The sequence below is a fragment of the Cavia porcellus genome, unplaced genomic scaffold, assembly GCF_034190915.1.
Source record: "Cavia porcellus strain 051 isolate PalLab524CR breed Dunkin Hartley unplaced genomic scaffold, mCavPor4.1 scaffold_6, whole genome shotgun sequence".
NCBI classification, from domain to species: Eukaryota; Metazoa; Chordata; class Mammalia; order Rodentia; family Caviidae; genus Cavia; species Cavia porcellus.
In genome coordinates, this window is record NW_026947489.1 from 83,109,908 (window position 1) to 83,129,942 (window position 20,035).

General features: G+C 46.0%; 1 protein-coding gene and 1 long non-coding RNA gene across 2 annotated transcripts; both read left to right on the top strand.

The window, feature by feature from the left end:
- The first annotated feature begins 3,808 nt into the window (after nucleotides 1-3,808).
- LOC134476520 (uncharacterized) lies at nucleotides 3,809-16,233 on the top strand. The gene is made up of 3 exons (XR_010048243.1): nucleotides 3,809-3,870; nucleotides 13,604-13,654; nucleotides 14,022-16,233. It is a non-coding gene; the product is annotated as an uncharacterized LOC134476520 (long non-coding RNA).
- A 956-nt stretch (nucleotides 16,234-17,189) lies between these two features.
- LOC100722806 (thioredoxin domain-containing protein 17-like) lies at nucleotides 17,190-18,498 on the top strand. The gene has a single exon (XM_063251250.1). It carries the CDS (start codon nucleotides 17,965-17,967, stop codon nucleotides 18,334-18,336), a length of 372 nt encoding a protein of 123 aa, XP_063107320.1. The 5' UTR covers nucleotides 17,190-17,964; the 3' UTR covers nucleotides 18,337-18,498.
- The last annotated feature ends 1,537 nt before the right edge of the window (nucleotides 18,499-20,035 follow it).

Here is a 20,035-nt window from a genome sequence, read left to right on the forward strand (position 1 = left end):
CCGAGGTTGAACCACGCTCGGGGTCGCGCAGGAAGTGAGCGGTGGAGCCAGGTTCCTACCCAGACCCTAGTCGTTTTCCCGGACCCCCTTGAGGGCTGCTGCGCCAGAGAAAGGGTGGCCCAGCCTGTGGTCCATAAGATGCCCATTTCGTCCTTTTTTGGCCAGGCTGGGCATGGGCAGCAGGGGGCGCTCTCTCGCCACAAGAGGACGTCTAGACCCGCACCAGCTTGAGATGACTACAGACAGCCCCACCCAGAGGGCCTTCCCGGCTCCCTGGCTCCTCAGCTCCTCGTGGGCTTGCTCTTCCCTGGTTTATGCCTACTGCTGTATGTGCAAAGCCACTTCTCAGGACCAGGCAAACTCTGCTCTGGAGAACAGGTCCCGGGATAGGGGTGAGATAGAGGTGGGAATGCAGCCCCTTTGATTTGGAGATGTTGCTAAAATATTGGGGTCCCTATGAAAGGCAGCAAGCTAAGGTAGCCTTTCTGTCTTAGGAGTCTAGCTGAGTTTAGCTGAGGCCTGGGGCGGTGTGTGGATTTGATGCCGGCCAGGCACCAAACTCTACAACCCTTGGCTTTCTAAGCGAAGGTCCTGAGCTGGCTTTTTCTTTCTTTCTTTTTTTTTTTGGACTGAGGATTGGACTTAGGGACTTCACACTGAGCTATACCTCCAGCCCTTAAAACAAAACACTTTTAAAAATATTTTGGGACAGGTTCTCACTAAACTACCCATGCTGGACTTGAATTTACAATCCTGCCTCAGCCTTTCCAGAGTCCTAGGATTACAGGCGTGTGTTACCATGCCCAACTGGAGCTGGCTTCGAAGTCCCCAACCTTTAGAACCATGCATTTCAGGTTCAAAAACCAGATCCCTGATCTGCAGGGATGCTACCACGAAAAAGAAACCTGTCTGGTGGCTTTGAAGTGAAAGTCGCAGGAAGCAGGGTGAGAAGGAAAGCAGGCATTGCTAACCTGTCCCTGTTCCCCCCAGCCTTGTCTCTTAGGAGTCATTTGCTGCTCTGGGGCTGGGGGAGGAGCGACCCCCCGCCCCAATCAAGGAATAAAAAGGAAGCCATGTGGTGGGCGGCTGAGCCCTGGCGCCTCCACAGCTGTTTGCCTGTGACCATTTGTGGCCTGACCAGAGGCGCCCCAGGCCACAGAGGGTGAGCAGGGCCACAGCTGCTCCTGCTGGGAATGCTGCAGGCTGTAATCTCCCCCATTTTAAGAGTAGACCAAGGAGCAAGGATGTGGGAGAGGAGGAGGAACGGGGAGCTCTGTCTTGCTGAGAGATTCCAGATTTGGCTTGACTGTGTGGGCGCGGTGCCCCGCTGGCAGCCCCTGTACTTCCTGATTAAGTCCAGCTTCCCCTGGGTGGCCACTACCTGGGGCTTGCAAAGGCAGCTCTGGGTGGCAGGAAGCAGCCAGTGTGCTGGCACTGCCCCAGAAGCTAACCTAGTCCTTGACTCGGAGCTATTGGCTTTGTCCCCAGCCCAGCCCAGGAATGTGTTCAGAAGCAGGGGAGCCCATAGTTGTGGGGTGTCACAAGCCCCCTCCTGCTTCAGTTTCTTTGCATTCTCTGTTCCCAGTCTCCCGTCTCAGAGCTGAACTTTTGCATTTAGAGTAACAGCTCCTCAGCCCTGCAGCAGCTGAGAAGGACCCTGCTTGCTGTTTTCCTAAGCAAACACAAAGATCAAATGTGCCATAAGCGTCAATCACCCACTGAATCAATGCAAGAAAGAATCCTTGAGGGACTTGTCATCTAGTTGGGGAGATGAGACTCAAATATAGGAGTTTAATGTCTGGGAATTGCAGTAATGGTTTCACAACAGCCCAAGAGATGTTACAGGCAGGTTCCTTTCTGATGAATTATCAAATGCATTGTGTATGTGTGTGTGTTTGGTGTGGGCTATTGAACTCAGGGCTGCCCCACTGCCCTATGTTCCCAGGCCTTTAAAAAATTGAGGCAGATTCTCTCTAAGGTTCCCAGGCTGGTCTAGAACTTCTGATCTTCCTGCCTCACCCTCTCAGAGTGCTGGGATTATAGGTAAGCATTGTTATCCTGGACTGTGTGGTTCTCGCCTGGGCCAAGGGTGAGAGGGGCTGCTTCCAGCCTACATGGCCAGGAAGAGCCATACTGGAACAAAGTAGGGTTGTATTTGAGTAGCTTCTTGGAGGCTGAATGTATCTGGTTCTAGAAAAAGAACCTGTATGTTTGAAAGCATACAGGACCTGTCATCCTTTCAGGATTAGTGTGGGTCTCAGGTTATTCACATTATCAGGATGCCCAGAAAATATAATTTTGTAAATAGGAATGACCATTTATGAGCATTCCCTATGTGCCAATTATTACATCACATTAAAAAGTTACTTGTGCTGTTTTCAGCAACACTCGATGAAAGATCACCCCCCACCTTAGTCTATGAAGGAAGCAAGTGGTGCTCTGAGAGTGTCGGTGTCTTGCCTAAGGTCAGAGGCTAAGTTATGGTGAGGGCAGCCCTGGAGGCCTGTCCTCTCTGACCTCCACGCCCAGGGATTGAGGTTTGCAGCAGGAACGCAGACTCTAGCTGCTTCTAAGTGGTTTCCCAGGGTGAGATCAACCTGCTATCTTAGAGTCCTCCTAAGATCCTCCCTGGATGGAGCACCCAGCTTTGTTATTATTTTCGTATCTTTTTTAGGATAAAAAAGATAAGCCCAAGCAAATATTGCTGCTAAGAGAGAACAAAGTATTCTTGGAGATTTCAGAATTGAGAGGACGTTCTGAGCCAGAAGAAACTAGTCAGAAGGTAAAAATACCTGAAAATACCTCCCAAAATATGAGCAAACTCCACTGTCCTGAGGCTTCCTCTCCTTGACACCAGCCTGCTCCCTCCCTGCCTCGAGCTCTGGGATGAGCTCAGTCTCAGCCAGAGGGCTGTGCAGGACAAAGGCAGCATCTGTCTGGGCTGGGTACACAGCATGCTTCCGACCTGTAACTGTCTCCCTTCCCTCAGTTTGGCTTTTTTGACTTTGCGGAAATGAGGCGATTCACCCTCCCCTCCTGTTCTGTTGTCATGGAATCGCTGATCCACTTGGCCTCTGTCGCAGTCTGTGCTGGCTGCTAGGACAGCACACCACAGTCTGGGTGACTTTTAAACAACTGAAATCTCTGATGGTTCTAGAGCTGAGGAGTCCAAGGCACTGGCAAGTCCAGTGTCTCAGGAAGGCCAGCTTCTTCATTTGTAAACGGCCAGTTAATCACTATGTGCTCCTTTCTGGGATGTCATTTCCAAGGGCACTAATCCCATTCACGAGGGATCCACCCTCATGACCAACCACCTCCCAAACCCCAGCTTCTGTCACTAGCACATTGGTGGGGTGAGGATTTCAATATACGAATTAGGTAGGGACTCAAATATATAGACCATGAGGGGACTATTCAAAAGTCTAATGTTCAAGGTGATACACACAGTCTCCATTAAGGAAGAAAAACCACACTCTAGAAAGAAATACACACAAGGTATATGGGTATAAAAAAGGAGAAACGCAAGTTATTATTCTTCCAAAGATAACTACTGTGACTGTTATGGCTTGTATCTAGCTGTCCCCCCAAAGCCTCACTTGGTCATAGTGGGGCTTTTTCAGAGGGGCTGGATCCAGAGTGTGTGATGCTGGATTTGATTCATGATGCAGAGCTAGGATCAAGGGCTCTGAATTAAGGATGCGCGTGCTACCTGCTACAAGTGCAAGCAGCCTAGAGAAAATATAAGGGACAGAAAGATGCGGTGGTTCCTTGTTGCTTTGCTATCTTCTGCTTGCCATTTCTCCTCTGCAGTGCCCCTCTGCCAAGCCAGCCTGCCCTGGAGCCAATTGTGGACTGAAACCCCTGCAAACTGTGAGCAAATAAACCTTTCCTCCTTTAATGTGGGTGTTGGGTATCTCGTCTCAATGAGAAAAGTAACTGAGCCTGTGACATCTGTGTGAGCTCTGGTTGAGGTGTTAATTTTTTAAATACAACTATGATGAAACTATACATAACCTTGTTTCTAATTTGTTCACTCAATATTTACCCAAATTATTTACAACTTTGTGAACATCGTTTTAATTATGTATATTCAGGTGCTGGGCATGGTGGTATCCCAGCACTTGGGAGGCTGATACAGGAGAATGATCATGAGTTTGAGGCCAGCCTGAATTACAGAGCAAGACCTTCTCTCAAAAAACAAAAACAAAACAAAACAAAACATCATGTGAAGGGATCATAATTCATTTTACTTGTGTATGATGGACCATTTAAGTGATCGTAGCTTTTTGCTACTTTAAGCCATATCCTAATGGATATCTTTGTGCCTGAAGGTTTTTGACATTTTAGTTTATAACCTTAGGATGGATTCCCAGAAGTGGAGTTAGAAGGAACATGTTTAAGGCTCTTCATATATTTTTCCAAATTGCTTTCCAACAGGGGTTATATTAATGATACTTTATTAGGAATCTATAAGAGTGTTAAATATGTCACAGTCTATCCAGCAATCAATATACTCTTTTAAAATTAGTTTTTAACTGTTCGAGCCCACACTTCTTGTAAAACAAGCATTACAGATCGAGCCTGAGCTGTCTCTGACTCTGTCCTTGTACTCCTTACCCCTCCCTACTGCTCGCTAGGGCCTCTCACTTCTCCGGGGCCTTCTCTTTAAAATAGCATCAATCCAGAGTCGTATTTGATTGCATGAGCCTGCTGACATATATGTATTTTTAAATGTGTTCTTTTTTCCTCTGAGGGCAGAGGTTGGCAAACTTTCTGTAGAGAGCCAGGTGGTCGGAGCGTTACACTTTGTGGGCTGTGTGTACTGTAGCCACTAAATCTGCCACTTGGTACAAAAACAACCATAGGTAATACGCAAACAAGTGAGTATGGCTCTGGTGCCAATAAAACTTTATTTATAAAAATAGCCATCAGGCTGGATTTGATCTGTGGACTTTGGTTTGCTGGCTTCTGTTCTAGACTATGAATTCCTTGGGTCAAGGGCGAAGTGGAACTCCTAAGCCCCTGGCATGGGGTTCTGTGCAATTACCCTTGACAGTGAGTGGGCAGAAGGGCTGATGTGATCAGTGCTGGACTCAGGGCTTGAGACAGTGTGAAGAACATGTGGGTAGTCAGCAGTCTGCATCGCCTCCTCTATGCTCTCTGCAACTCTGTCCTTCTAGAGGAACAAGGCAGAGGAACACGAAGGGACATTCCAAAGTGACTTTAATCTTGCTGGCCATGGCAGTGAAAAATTAAAGAAAGACAATTTTTGCCCCCACCCTTAGCTGCTCCCAAGCATGATTCTTGCTCAGAGCAAGGTGCATATCAGTAAGCATAATAGGAATAAAAATGATGTCAACTCAGGCAGAGGAGTAACAATAACCAGCATTTACTGAACACACCATGTACTACAGCATTGTTGATTCCTAAATAATCTGCCCAGTAATCAAACAGCACTGCCAGCAGTAAGATCAATGCTGTCTTTACTCTCCTTATATAGGTGATGCTGTGGCTTAGATGTTGAATGTCCCCCAAAGGTCCATGTGTATCTTAGTTACTTTCCTTGTTGCTGGGACAAAATATGCCACACTCACAATTTAAAGGAGGAGAGGTTTATTTTGGCTCATGTTTTAGTCTGTGGGTTGGCTTGCTCCAAAGAAGAAATAGTAAGGCAGAAGGATGTGACAGAGGAAAGTTGCTCCCCTCATAGCACTCAGGAAGCAGAGAGAGAAAGGAGGAGCTGTAGAGGGACATACAACCTTCTAGTGACGCGCCTCTAACCAGGCCCCGCCTCCTAAAGGCAAGTCAGCTGAGGAGCCCCCATAACCCACTCACTTCCACAAGGCTCCATCTTTGAGCATCCCCATTTTGGCTTTGTGAGGATGCCCTGGATCTAAACCATAACACTGCTAACGGCTTAGTCCTCAGGGAGGTGGTATATAGAAGATCACCTGAATGGCCCTCCTTGAATACAGAGCAATTGCATCCACTTTGGCTAAACCTGGCCCTGTCTCCTTGTACTTATGTGCAGAGCTGGCTAAGCTATTTCCTTTTCCCTTCATTGGGCTCTAAGCAATGTAAATATGGCTAGCTGAGGTGCTGATGCGTACTCTTTGAAGCCAGACTTCAGTCACTATTTCCCCACCTCAGGATCTCCCTCTAAATGGTTAAGCCCACCAACATGTAGAGCCACATAGCTCCAGAGCTGTCTACTGGGTTTGAACCTCAAGATAAGAGGCTATGACTTTCCAGGGCAGAAAAGATTTGCATGTCAAAACTAAAACACCAGCCTCCTAGACATTAGATGATACCTCAGTTGTGTTATGCAGATTGATCTTTCTGCATGTCCTCCTCTCTGCATCCTGTAGAGATGCTTTCTGGCCTCCTGGCTAGCCCAGCTCATGGTACTCACATTATTCCTGCCATTCTCACAGTCGCTCATCTTCTAGCCACTCTCTTCACAAATAATAAAATCTGGGTTAGATGCTGGGGTAGAGGCCTTTGTTCTTTGTAAACTCTCGTCTAGACCAGAATCAGGACCCCTTGGCTGCCCTTAATTATAAATATGTCTTAGTGTGTGTTTACTCTCACTGTGGGTTGCACTGGAGGTGGTAGATTAAAATTAATTGGGCAGTATTCCAATAATGTTTACATGCAATTACAAATACAAGCTTTCCAGACTGCAATGAGGATAAATAAAGAGTCTCTATAATGGCAGGACTTTTAAGCGCTGGGATCAAGTAGGAGGTCACTGGAGATCTGTCCTTGAAGAGGGTTGGGGATCTCAGTCTCTTTTTCCTTCCCTCTTTGCTTTTTGGCTGATGATATGAATAGTTTGCTCTGGTACCTGCTCCCCATATTACTACCTGGAATGCTCTATTAGAAACCTAAGGCAATGTATCTACTTGATCATTCACTGGAACTTCTAAAATCATGAGCTAACTGATCCTTTTCTTTTATCAGTTAATTGCCTCGGGTATTTTGTTATAGTAACAGGAAACTATCTTGAATGAGGACACAGAAGAACAAAGAGATGACTGTGCCCAAGCACTCACACCTGGTGATTAGAGGAACACAGGATTTGAACCAGTGTCTCCACAGCAGTGTCACCACTGTGCTGTCTGCCTCAGTGGCAGACACTGTCTGTTGCTTGCTCAATATCTACCTTCTTCCATAGTGTCAATATGCTTAGGTGACCCATATGCTGAGGTGACACACTAGTTTCCAAACTCCCTTGCAGTTAGGTTTAGTCAATGAGCTGTAAATGAAAACACTTCAGTTATTTCTTTTTCTTGTGGCTTGTCAGGCAAGCATGATGACTGGTGCTCCAGCAGCCACAGTGAAACCTTCTTGTAGATAGAAAGCATGTACAGAGAACGGGGAGGCAGAAGCATAGGAAGATCCTGGGAGCTACCAAATCAATCCTGGGTGCCTTATTCTGGATCCTTCCTTCCTTCCTTCCTTCCTTCCTTCCTTCCTTCCTTCCTTCCTTCCTTCTTTCTTCCTTTCCTTCCTCCTCCTTCTCCTCTTTCTTCTTTTTTGTAAGCTGAGAGAGAAATAAATCTCTATCTTGTTTAGGCCACATCGACCAAGTTTCTCTCTTACAGGAAGATAAATGCAATTCCTAAGTGTTAAAGCCTCCAAGAAGAAACCAGAGCCTCTTATAACACAAAAGTGTTTCTAAGAGGAGTCCATTAGGCAGGATCTAAACATACCTCTCTTTCCTCCGCCTCTCATGCCAGGGTCATCAAATGCACAGAGAGGAAATGATTGAAGTATGTGCCAGGGGTTAACAGAAGTGGGATCAAGGGGAGGGGAGGAAATGAGCCAAAAGGAGAAGAAGGAAGGACTGTCCCTACCAGTGGTGGAGGACTGGCCACTCAAGGGAAACAGCAGCATTGAAACCTTGCATCCTTTGAGGAGTAGAAGCCCAAATTACTATGGCTTCTGAACAGATTAGATGATACACATGAACCCAAGATACAGGACTGTCCTGGGGGGCCCAGGTTTATGTGGGCTTGCAGCCCTCAGGGACATTGCTTAAGAGCTGCATGCTCCCTCCTTCCCAGGGGCCACTGCACTAATTGTGATGTTACCAAGAGTGGGACTACGGTTTGGTGGAAATGAAGCTAACTGGTGGATCAGTGGAGTGGTATCCACGCATTTTCCAGGAGGTGACCAACACGGTGAGGCCTCCTGCTGCCAAAGTGGAGAGGGCTTAGGTTTACTCGGTAAGGTCTACCATTAAGAGATTTAGTCCGGGATGGAGCTGTCATCCTGAGCCAGAACAGATTTTTATCTGCTATTGTCTTCCTGCTCTATCTCCATGAGAGAGAATTACATAGAGCTTTTCTAAATCAGGAGCCTCAGACTTCCAGGCAGCAAACATAGAATTTTCTGTGGATCTCTGGTTAGGGATTCCACTGAGAGCCATGTCCTATCCCCTGATGATCTTCAGATCATGTTGGTGGCACACACGGGAGGTCAGGTGTAGGAACTCCTGGGTGGAGGCTGTCTGAGACCAGGTGAGGAGTAAGGCAAGTAGTAAACCCACCCCACGGAGGACAGAGATTCAGGGGAAAGTCTGGGTCTGAACTGAAACAAAGAGAAAGAAAACCCTCACCCATGCCTTTGCAAGGGGCCAGGCCTGTGCAGTTAACCTTGAAAGAAAGTCAGGGACTCAGCCTCACACTTTACCCTTGTCCCGACAAGGGCAGCATTTCCAAGTTTTCCCTCAGATGACTCCCTATCAAGACAATCTGTAGATTTTCTTCCAGTCGGCACATTGGCTGCAAAGATAATGTAGGTATTTTCAGTTAGCCCGGAGCAGAACAGATAAGGGATGGTGGGGAGGGACGGCCGAGAAGTTGATTGAGTGACCAAGATAAATTTACTGTACCACAAGAAATTGAAATGCAAAAATAAGGATTGAGAGCAACTGAAATATTTAAAAAGATAGAGAAGAGACAGTCTAAGGGAGCCGCTTACCCCTTCATCGCTTGAATATTGCAAAAGATAATAGGGTGAAGAAAGGACCAGAATAGAAACTAGCCATTAAGGGAGACAGAATGACAGAGTTTGGCTTACAAATGGGAATATAATTAAGAAGGAAGGAAAGGGAGAAGGGTTTGGGGCTTGTCTTCTTGACCTCTGGTCTTATTTAGGTTATGTCAGAGAGAACGCCTTTCTCTGTTGTGGTTTCTGCCTTTAACAAAGCCTTCTCTGGACCCAAGGTCTGTGGACCAGGTAGGCACTAGGGACATAGAGGTACCAGCTGGATTGGTTGCTGTAACTAAGAGACGCACTGGTTATCTCATAGTTTAGATATAGGAACTTATTTCTCTGTTATGTAACCGTCTAGGGCAAGCTTTCTATCCAGTCATTGAGGGACCCAAGCTCCTTCTGTCAAGCCTTGGTGCTGTCTACAGGGCTAAGGCTGGGCTACTGTGGCTCCAGCCACAGGGGAGGGGACAAAACCTAGAGAAGACACAGCCACATGTCCCAAGGCTCAGGGATCTCTCATTTCTAATCCTGTTCTTTCAAGGGCCTCATTAACTGCAAGGGAGGCTGGGAAATGTAGTTGCAGCAAGTTCTCAGAAAGAACAGACAGTGACCTTGGGAGGAACACCAAGAACTGATTGGAATGAGAGCCCAGAGTGTCTGAGGTGCTGGTGGGCAGCTGAGAGAGCTGGTCTGGTTTACCCCAGTGCCTGAGCTTCTGCCCACCAGCAGGAAAGATGCCCACAGAGACTCTGCTAACTGTGTGTTGTGCTATCAGGACCAGCCAGATCTGACAGCAGATGCATTTCTTGGTGAAGCTATGGGAAATGTATCTCCTCATCTTGCAAGTGATCACCTCCCACCTCCTGACCCCGAGCTGGGCTGTAGCAGGCTGAATGCTTATTTCTCCTTCTCGAGAATAGGAGCACCATCCTGCGGAGAGTCTGTCTCCTCATTTTCCCAAATTGAGAGTAAAATCAAGGCTGGCAGGAAACCATGTCAAACAACCAGGCCACTGAAAGGTGGCCCCGAAAGAGAACAAAGGTCAGTGAAGCACAGGCCTCCCCTCCTGCCACCGGCACTAAGGTGGGGTCTCTTCAAGGGTGGAGATGGGGAGGGAGTGTTTTCATCCACCAGGTCCCAGTCAGCTAGCCCCAACCTGTCTTCCTTAGATGCGCCGATTGTCAGGCCTTGGCAACCTCTCCAGGCCCAGTGGCTTCAGAACAATCTGCACAAAATCTTTTTCCCCAGTGCCATCAGCTCCATGATCAATACACGCACATTGTCAGGAGCTGGCCGCTGGGCAGGTGAGATCTGATGGTTTCAGCCTCCTATTTTCATGGATAAAAATCCATGCATAAAACCCCCAGCGATTTGGAGGGCACTGTGTGCATTATACATGTTTTCTTGTTCCCAGCGTCAGCGTGCCATGTTTTAAAACATTAGAACTATTTTCTTTCTTTAGACATGAAACATGGCCTCGGAGACCTTGCCTGGATGGTGGGAGATCTCAAATCTCCTGAAGTCTCCAAAAAGAAAGGCTGTGAGCCCTTCTTTCCCGGAGGTTTCCTCCCTGCCATGTGGGAGCTGGCAGTGTTCATTTCCCAAGAACTTGCGAGAAACCGTGTGTTTATGCTAGAGGGATACGCTGGGATTTTAAAATTGCAGCTCTGCCTGTCTAAAATTGCCAAAACAGGTCTGCTGGGGCGAGGACCCGGAGGCCGACTGCCTGGGGCGGCTGAGGGATGTTAGAGCTTACCACTTACCTTGCTTGTGCTGAACTCTGTAGTCTTATTTAGACACAAGAGCGTTGAAGAAACCCGCTCCCCGATTCCCAGGAGGACACCTCATTTCCTTCCTCTCCTGGTCGATCCAGGTTCCTGTCAGGACACTTCTTCATCAGTTTTAAAACTGGGAAATTTAGAGCACATGGCTCTTTTCTTTCTTTTTAAAAATAGACCTTATTTTTCACTCTCTATATAAGTCATGCCAATTCGATATAAAAACTGGGAAATCTAGAGAGTAAGCAGGTGATTGAGCGAGCGGGGCTTGGCAGAAAGCAATGTAGTCTCCCTACTTCTCTGCATGCTGACTCTGTGGATTCCCTTTTGTCTTCTGTGGCTCTTTTGGATGCTCCTAGGTATTAATTAAAAGTCTTATTTCTTCAGGTAGCAAAGGCTCCCATCCAACTCTTGTGCAGTTTATAACTTCCCCGCTGCCTGAGCTTGGCCTGTGGGTGCAGGTGTGTGGTCAGCCCAGTTGCCCTCTTGCTCTCCTGACCCTCCTCCCCATCTTGGTTCTGCTGCCCCACCTCATCCCAGGCAGGAGAAGGATAGGAAAGGGGCTTAAAGGGCTGGCAAAGTCACGGTGATAGGAATCATCATGGCCTCATATCCTCTGGGCGTATTTCTCCTGCAGGGATTCTTTGGAGTGACACTGTTGTAGTCAGGGGCTGTGAGAACAATTAGAATCAGGACATAGAGTTTATAATATTATTTTGTGATGGTCACCCGGGTTAAGCACAAGAAAGTGCAGGAAATCTACACTAAACGCTAAAGACATAGCATATTCAGCCAAGGGCCTGAATTTCACAGTAATCTCCCACATGAGTCCAGATGAAGACCTAGAGCCCATGACAATGCCTCCCAGGAGTCCAGCTGGAGAAGGACTCATGCCAGTCTGTTTTACGGATCTGCACTAGGAAGGCCCAGAGGTCAGCAATGGAAGCTAGAAAGTCTATGCCAGTGGGTGAAGGAGCTGTGCTGGTAGATTGAGAGTCCTACACTGGAGCTGAGAAGTCACACTCAAAATAAAGAACCAGGGCTGTCCTGAAAAGCACCATAGCCATCCTTAGCAACACGGAGTCCCTGAGCTCCTCTGATGATAAGAACAGTCGAGTACATGCCAGGAAGCCAGTGTGAGGAGTCTGTCCTGGAGATTAAATAGCACACGTTTTCCCCTCCAGAGCCAGGAAGCAATGCACAATGTAAGGACCAGAGCTCCCCCAAAGTGAACCACGGCCTCTCTCACCAACAAGGTCCTGAGCACCTCTGATGACAATGGTCGAACTCACACTGGGAAAGCTAGTCATCACGAGCTCCTCCAGGAGAACCTAAGGCTCAAACAGCAACACATAGGAGAAACCCACAACACCCAACTTCTCCTTTTCCACATCTCTATTTATGCTGGCAACTTTCCTCAGGTGGACCATCTACACTCAGCACCATGCTGATTTAATTCAGCTGGTGTTAAGTTGACCACCAGTTTTTAATCCATAATAGACACCAAGAATGCCTCTGCCCCTGGTCCCACAGCTGGGAATTTTCTACTCACCTCCAGTGGGCCATGCACAACAGCTCACTTACAGCACTCTATTCTTTTGCTTTTAGGGCACCCATAGCAGGGGAAGTCTGTATCTCTTCCACAGGAAGTGCACCTGTATCCCCATCACCAAACCTTGCATGTGCAGCTCTTCTCACCCTGCCCTGGCTCCTCTGCCCGCCCTGCAGGCTGCCCTGCTACTCCGTGGCCTTGGATTTGGAGGCATGAGTCGCTTGTCTGTATGCAGTCTTCACATACGGGGGCATAGCTCAAGTTCTTGGAATGGCCCCTTCCACCCTTGCACTCAGCAATATCTCTGTCTTGTTAAAGGACTCTTGCTCTCAGTCTCCACCCTGATTCAAGTGTTCACAGCCTTCCTTGCAAAGGCAGACTGAAGTCAGCGATGTCTGAATGGCAACTGAACAGGAAGTCCTTCCTCCCGTACTGCTTTACTCTGTGCCAGTGCTGTGGCTTGAAAGTGGCTGGGTGTCTACCCCAAGGGTTCACGTGTTGAGATTTAATTGCTATCCTGAGATTTAAGACAGTGGAAACAACCCAAACATGGTCTTTAGGAGGCAAGGCCTTTTTGGAGGTGATTAGAATTAGATAAGATCACAGGGTGGGAGCCCCATGATTGATTGCTGGTGGCTTTGTAAGAAGAGAGAGACCAGAAGACACAGATATATTTTCCTTATCTCTTGCCATGTGAGACTCTGTGCTTCTTCAGAACTCTGCTATGAAGCAGACCATTGCCAGAGGGGGCCTCCACCTGTGACCACCAGAAACAGGAGCCAAAATAATCAATCAATCTTTCTTTCTTTCTTCCTTTGTCTTTTTGAGACAGGGTCTCACTATGCAGTTCAGGCTGGCCTTGAGCTTACTTTGTAGCCCAGGCTGGTTTCAAACCTAAAACAATTCTCCTGCCTCAGCCTCCTGAGTGCTGGGATTACAGGTGTGTGCCACCACACCTGGCATCTTCTTTTATTTATAAAGTTACTCAGCCTTGGATCTTTTTATTACAGAAATGAAAAATGGACTGGTACCCCTAATATTCTCCACACTGGGGCCTCAGTTCAGTAGAAGAAGTGAAACAAAAATACTATTTCAACATCTGGTTGCAATGAATATAGTAGGCTTATTTGTTTGTTTTATTTCATTTTATTTTATTTTGAAATGAAGCATAGGTTGCTTAACAAAGACACAGTCCTTAGGGTAGTGTGAGCCAGAGAAAAGAACTCACAATCGCAAAGAAGCCAATTGTCAGTATATGTGGTTTTTACAGAGAGAGAGTAGCTCTTTGAACTGGGACAATGACGATCTACTCCAATCAGAGGTAAGTCTCCCCATTTCTGTTGGAGGGGCTTGGGTTTGTCCTTATATGGGCCTCTGAGTGACTATCATGGCACCAAAGTCCACCAGGAGTCACAACCACAATATAAATAAGATTGTGGTTAGTTATAATTGAGTTGGGGATCCCTTTGGGTTGTTTAAGATAGTCTATGCCACCTGTGTCCCTAGGCATGGGTTAGTCATCAGAGGTGGGTGCTCTTTGCAGTTTTAAGAGAGCTTCTCTTGGACTTCCCAGAACTCTAGGCCCACAAGACCTCAAGCTGTGTTTCCTGCAGTGGTCTAGCTGTTAGAACCTGGAACTCTTGTGGTTTTTGGAGAGCCAGCTTCCTCTTTCTCTTTTTGCTTTTCAGGGTTCCTCCTTCCAGGAATGTCTTCCACCTCCTGCCTCCATTTCCCCCTGAGAGACATGATTTCCAGACTTTTTTATGGGTTTCTGAAGCCCCAGTTTTTCCTCTGAGCATGGATGTAGCTTGGAATCACCATTTTTGTCCTAACTGATCTAGGAACTGGAGACACCTGCAGGCTGGGCTCTGGCGGGAGAGGCTGGAATCCTGGGATGAGCATCTGCCTAACATATAGCTGCTGAGTCTTGGAAGACATGAGAAGAGGTGTAAGGTTAAGCAAGCATCGGCCACAATTGGGAGGAGCGCTGCAGCACTCAGGGGGCAGTGAAGGGATTTAGTCACGAGAGCCAGACACTTGCTTCCCAATTGCACCGATCTAGTGACCATTGTAAGTAGTTTTCGTAGTTTTATCTGGCCTTTTGGATTATGGAATCCAGGCTGGCCAGGGCCACTCCAATCTCATTTACCAAAACAAAAACAAAAACAAACAAATGAAGCAAAGCAAAACACCCCAGCAGTCCTCTTAAGCACTGCAAAGCTTCCTCGTTGATCAGCTGGAAGCAGGCTGGAGGGCTTCTTGGGCCACGCAATCAGTTGTCCCTGGATTGCCTTTACTGAAGACGCCAGTTGTAGGACCTGATGGGTCACGAGAGGGAAATAGCTCATCTGGACGCTGTGTGCTAATCAGACCAATGCCTAGGTTCCCAAAACCACTAGAACAGAGATAGGCTCAACTGTTTCACCCCTAGGAGCCACAGGGATGTTGACGTTATTGCCTTTTAGCAGTTGAATGGATTGAGAAATTATGGGAATTACTCTGAAGAAGAAGAGACACTAAGAAACCCAGTGCTAATTCCGTAGCATTATGATATAAAATCTAGCAATACTATTATTCACTGTTCAGAGTGATATTAGTCTAGTCTCTTATGTTCAATTTCAGCAATATAAAGATAAGGACAGCTACTGTGAAGAGAATAAGAGACATTATGGCAATCCCTATTGACTTCCCCAATGTCAGGTCTTGAAGACCTAAAAAGCCTTCATCATCCTGTAATGATTTGATTAGTTCTATAATGTTCAGTATGTATTCAATGCATGTGAAGATGAGGACAACTATTTGGAAGAAAACTAGAGACAATAAGACAGACAGTGAAGATCTCCAGTGGACTTGCTTTGAAATCCATGTTTCTTAAAATTGTTTCCTTATGATCTGTTTTGTTATGTTTAATCTTACCCTTTTTAAAATAGAAAAAATTTTAAAAAAGAGAAATTATGGGAATTAAAACCTGCCATTAGTTTTTTTTTTGTACTGGGAATCAAACTCACAACCTCAGGCTTGCCAGGCAGGTGCTGTGCTACTGGGCTATATCCCTGGCCCTAAACCTGCCATTAGTTATATTAGGGTGCATTTTCCTATTCCAGTAGATGTGAGGCAAAGGTACCTGGGTCCCACAGTAGGGTTTTGTTTTTAAGTCTGTTTGTTTTTTCCTGCCCCAGATTCATTCTCTTCACGAATTGTGGCCTTATGTGATATGCTTTGCTACTTCTCCCGTTTAGGGTGGAGTCTGTTTCTCCGCCCTTCACAGTGGGCCCACATAATACCGGGGTGGAGAGAAAGGCTAGACAACCTCTGGGCTGGGCTTTATGGGTCCTTACAGTTTTCTACTTTTGTTCTCTTCTTTTTGAACCCTGTTTTGAGACTACCACCTGTGTAGAAGCCTAAGATTGAAAAACAAAATGAAATAAAGCCCCGCAAATAACTTGAGGGTGTCTTAGTAACTTTCTCATCCCCAGGATAAAATGCCCAGTAGTCATGACTTAAATGAGGAGATATTTATTTTGGATTCAGCCCATAGTTGACTGGCTCTCAGATAGGAAGGGCACGGTGGAAGGGCCTGGCACAGGAAAGCTGCTCAAGGCCTGATGGCCAGGGAGCAGAGAGAAGGCAGGAGGCGGGAGGGAGACATGTCCAGCTCATGTCCTTAGCATCCTGCCTTTTTGCCAGGTCCCACCTTCTAAGAAAGAACACATTTAGCCCTGAACTCATAAGTGGATTAATCCACTATGTGACCTAGCGACCTTCTAAAACCCTCGTTTCTACACATATTAGACTTTGGGAGACATTGCAGGTCTAAACCACAGCAGAAGAAAGGCCCACACCGCCCAGCACCGATGCCAACTGTGTAAAGCAGTCGCCTCAGTGAACATGGGCAGAGTCCGGGAAGAGACACTCTGTCAGCAAATAGGATGTGAGTACTTGCTGTTTTAAGTCATTAGTTCACACATGAAAAATAATAAATGGGTATAGTTTTAAGTCTCCAAATGTTGGCTTGTTATACAACAATAGGTAACTGAAACAGTAGAGTTTTTTCTAATGAAAGGGGGAATATGATCACCCATAATGCTGTCACAGAAAGATGGCCATTCTTACCATCAGTGAGCTCTGCCTTTGAGTATTTTATTTTTCCATTACTTTCTTTTGAGAAGTTTTAGATGGTTAAGAAAAGTGAAGAATGCTCCATACCTACCACTCAGATCAACATTTGCAATTTCTCTGTCCATCCACAAGTCCTTCTCAGGTTTTAATGTGTTTCTGAACTTTTTTTTTAAACCGGTACCAGGGATCGAACTCACGACTGCCTGCTTGCAAGGCAGGCGCTTATGCTGCTGAGCTAAATCCCCAGCCCCAGTTTTGATATGTTTCAAAGCTACAAACCTCCGTGCCTTTCATTCACAGACACCATAGCATTCTCCGCATGATGGTTTTTTGCTTTGCTTTTTTTTTTTTTTTCTTGCGGCTGTACTGGGCATTGAAGACAGGAGTGTCCTACCACTGAGGCACATCCTCGGCTTTTCTTATTTTTCATTTTGAGACTAGGTCTCATTAAATTGCCCAAGCTGGCCTTCAACTTGTGCCATCGTCTCCGGCCATAGTCTCCTGAGGAGCTGGGGTAACAGGCACACACGACAGTGGGCCTGGCTTCATGATACTTTAAATAGTTATAATAATATTATCCCTTTTATGTAATTTTGTATTTTGCTTTATTCAATTATTTTGATATATGAACACATTTAAATGTTATGAAACTTTGTAAAATTTATTCTTAATGGCTGATAATATACTAAGGAGATACACTGCCATTTATTTTTCCATTTTCTGATTGTCGGATATCTGATTTTCTCATTGTTTCCCCTATTATTATAAGCTACACATCAAACACCCTCATTTCCACGTACAGAGAAAAGGCCAGAGGGCTTAAATGACTCATGTGATTTGCTCTGGGATAAGAGACAATGTATAATTCTTATTAAATAAAATATTCTTTTCTCTTGTGGGAGGTACTATAACCTTGTAGTTAAGAGCCTGTATCTTGGCATCAAAGAGAGCTCGTTCTATTATTTTTCATTTGTGTGCTCTGGTCAAATGCCACAACCTCCCTAATCCTCTTCTACCCCATCTGTGAAATGGGGGTAGTAATTATCTGCCCCTCAGAGTGTTGATAAAAAGATCAGAATGAGGCCATCATGTGAAATTCCCAGATCTGTGCCTAACCTGTCTACACAAGCACCATGTTACCCACATGTAAGAAGTTGTAGACAAAAAGGTATTTATAGCCAGCAATGTGTCACAAGTGAAGATAAAGTTAAATCAAGGTTAATTTACAAACAGTGCAAAAGCTGAACATATTAAAGAAAATTCATGAGCAGAGCATCCTGATAACATTCCAAATAATCCTTTCCCAAAGATGTCGGCCCACCAGGGCCAGTCTGCATGGCCACTCGGGCCACCTTGGTTGCTTTTCACAAGTGTCCATTGTGAAAAGTCCAGTGAATCAGAGATTCTACTTTTCTGGTTTTTACCAGTTTTAGGCACCATCTAGCAATACACAGTCATGTTTACTTTGGGGAAGAAAAGGTTGCTTTGGGCGCTGGGTGGTGTGCTGTCCCTATGGCTTCCTGTGAGGAGGTGAGCATGTCCGGCATCAAGGAATTCAACCGCGCTGTGGCACAGCACCCGGGCAAGACCATTTTCGCCTACTTCAGCATTTCTAAGGCTGCTGAAGGAAAAAGCTGGTGTCCCGACTATGTGCAAGCTGAACCAGTCGTTCAAGAGGGCCTGAAGCATGTTAGCGAAGGCTATGTGCTTATCTACTGCCAAAGAGGAGAAAAATCATATTGGAAAGATCCAAATAACAATTTCAGAAAAAAACTGAAAATCACTGCAGTACCTACACTACTGAAATATGGAATGCCTCAAAAACTGGTAGAATCTGAGTGTCTTCAAGAAAATCTTGTGGGAATGTTGTTTTCTGAAGATTAAGATTTGACGTTGGCAACTGTGTCCTGATTTTCTGGTTTGCTCTCGTATAAAAGAAATTGTGTACTTGCTTTGAATTCATGTTGGCAATAAATTGTGTTAAAATCAGTATGTCTAAGCAATAAAGAATGCTATTCTAAATACAAAAACAAAAACAAAAGAAAAGGTTGCTTCGTCTGGAGTCCTCTAAAATTGCTTGTGACAGTGATGAGATGACCAAAGTAGGGCATATGGGTCGAGAGTTTCAGAGCAAATGTCAGATCCTGCCTCAGGAAGCACCTCTAGGGCCAGAGCTGGCAGTCTGTGTACAAAAATGGTCATCAGAAAGGGAGACTTAGGTAAAGAAACGAGGTGACTGGGGAGCCAGAGAAGCTGGGGCTCAGTGTGGACAGGGGCTTTAGGTCACCATGGAAGGATGTTGTAACTGAGTCATGTCTCATGCACCTGGGTTTGCATGTTGAATCTGTTGAATCCTCCCACTGAAGACATACTTTTGTCCATAAGACCCCAATATACTGCATTTTTGCCCCCCCCCAACACCAAGGCCATTGTCTTCATTACTGTCATGACACCATTAAAATCACAAACAGCATCCTGCAGGATTCAGGGGCTGCAGTGGGTCAGTCACACGGCCTGGATGCCATTTGGCCACTCTTCCGCCTGCTCCTCCTGTTTCCTGGGGCCCAGCAGCCCAGCTGCCTGCAGGGAGCCTTCTTCCTGCTGGCACCCTGTGGTGGGGGTTCTCACATCTCTTCTCTATCCCCTGCTACCTGCAAATGGAGAGGCTGTGCTCAATAAATTATCCATGGGCTTGCTCACTGTTAAAAATGTACACTATCCTCTAAAAATTTATGTTTCCCTTTTTTAAATCGGTACTGGGGATTGAACTCCCAACTGCATGCTTGCAAGACAGGCGCTTATGCCACTGAGCTAAATCCCCAGCCCCTCCTCTAAAAATTTTAATCACTTAAAATCTAATCAGACTTCCAGTCTTTGAGCCTTAAGTGGCCAGAAATCTCAAACTTTTCAGAAAGACTGCTTTCACCCAGAACATTTTTCTTCCTTTTTATTCAAATTATTCAGGGACCAGAATGGGGATGGGTTAGGAAAGAGAGAGATCAGTGTGCAGTGCTGAGGCTGATGGCTAATGGCCTTTAGATTGCAAAGACTGGGTAAACAGATTTAGCACACTGATTCAACATATTAATTGTTTGTTAACCTTTGTCTAACCTTTAGGAAGCCTCTGAACATGTGAATTTAAAACCCAGAGTACACTTGAGGTATTCCCATGGCATAACCCACTTTTGCAAGGTGTTAAAACTCATTAATTTTTCGTTGAAACTGGGCAGGAAAGGGGGGTTTGGGGGAACAAAGCGTACCGAATCTAGAACTAATCAAGCAAATTAATGTATGCAGAAGGCTCTCTCCCAGGCTTGCGGAAATATCCATTTGTTACCTATATGAGCTATAATTACATAAAATGCAGGCGATTGCGAGATGGAGTGTGATTTAAGGGTTGAGAGAGCAAACATAATAACAATAGTGTAATCCTAATAGCCATCATCATTCTAAGAGCTGGCCCTCGGCTGGTGCCCCTGGTTAGGGATCTCCGAGCATGTTCACCACATTAATTAATCCTCTCTCCATGCGTCATCGAGGGTCGCTTGCAACCATTACCCCCTCTCATCTCAGGTGAGAGTGA

Coding starts and splice junctions, on each gene's coding strand:
- LOC100722806 (XM_063251250.1), top strand. CDS start 17,965: ATGGCTTCCTGTGAGGAGGTGAGCATGTCCGGCATCAAGGAATTCAAC.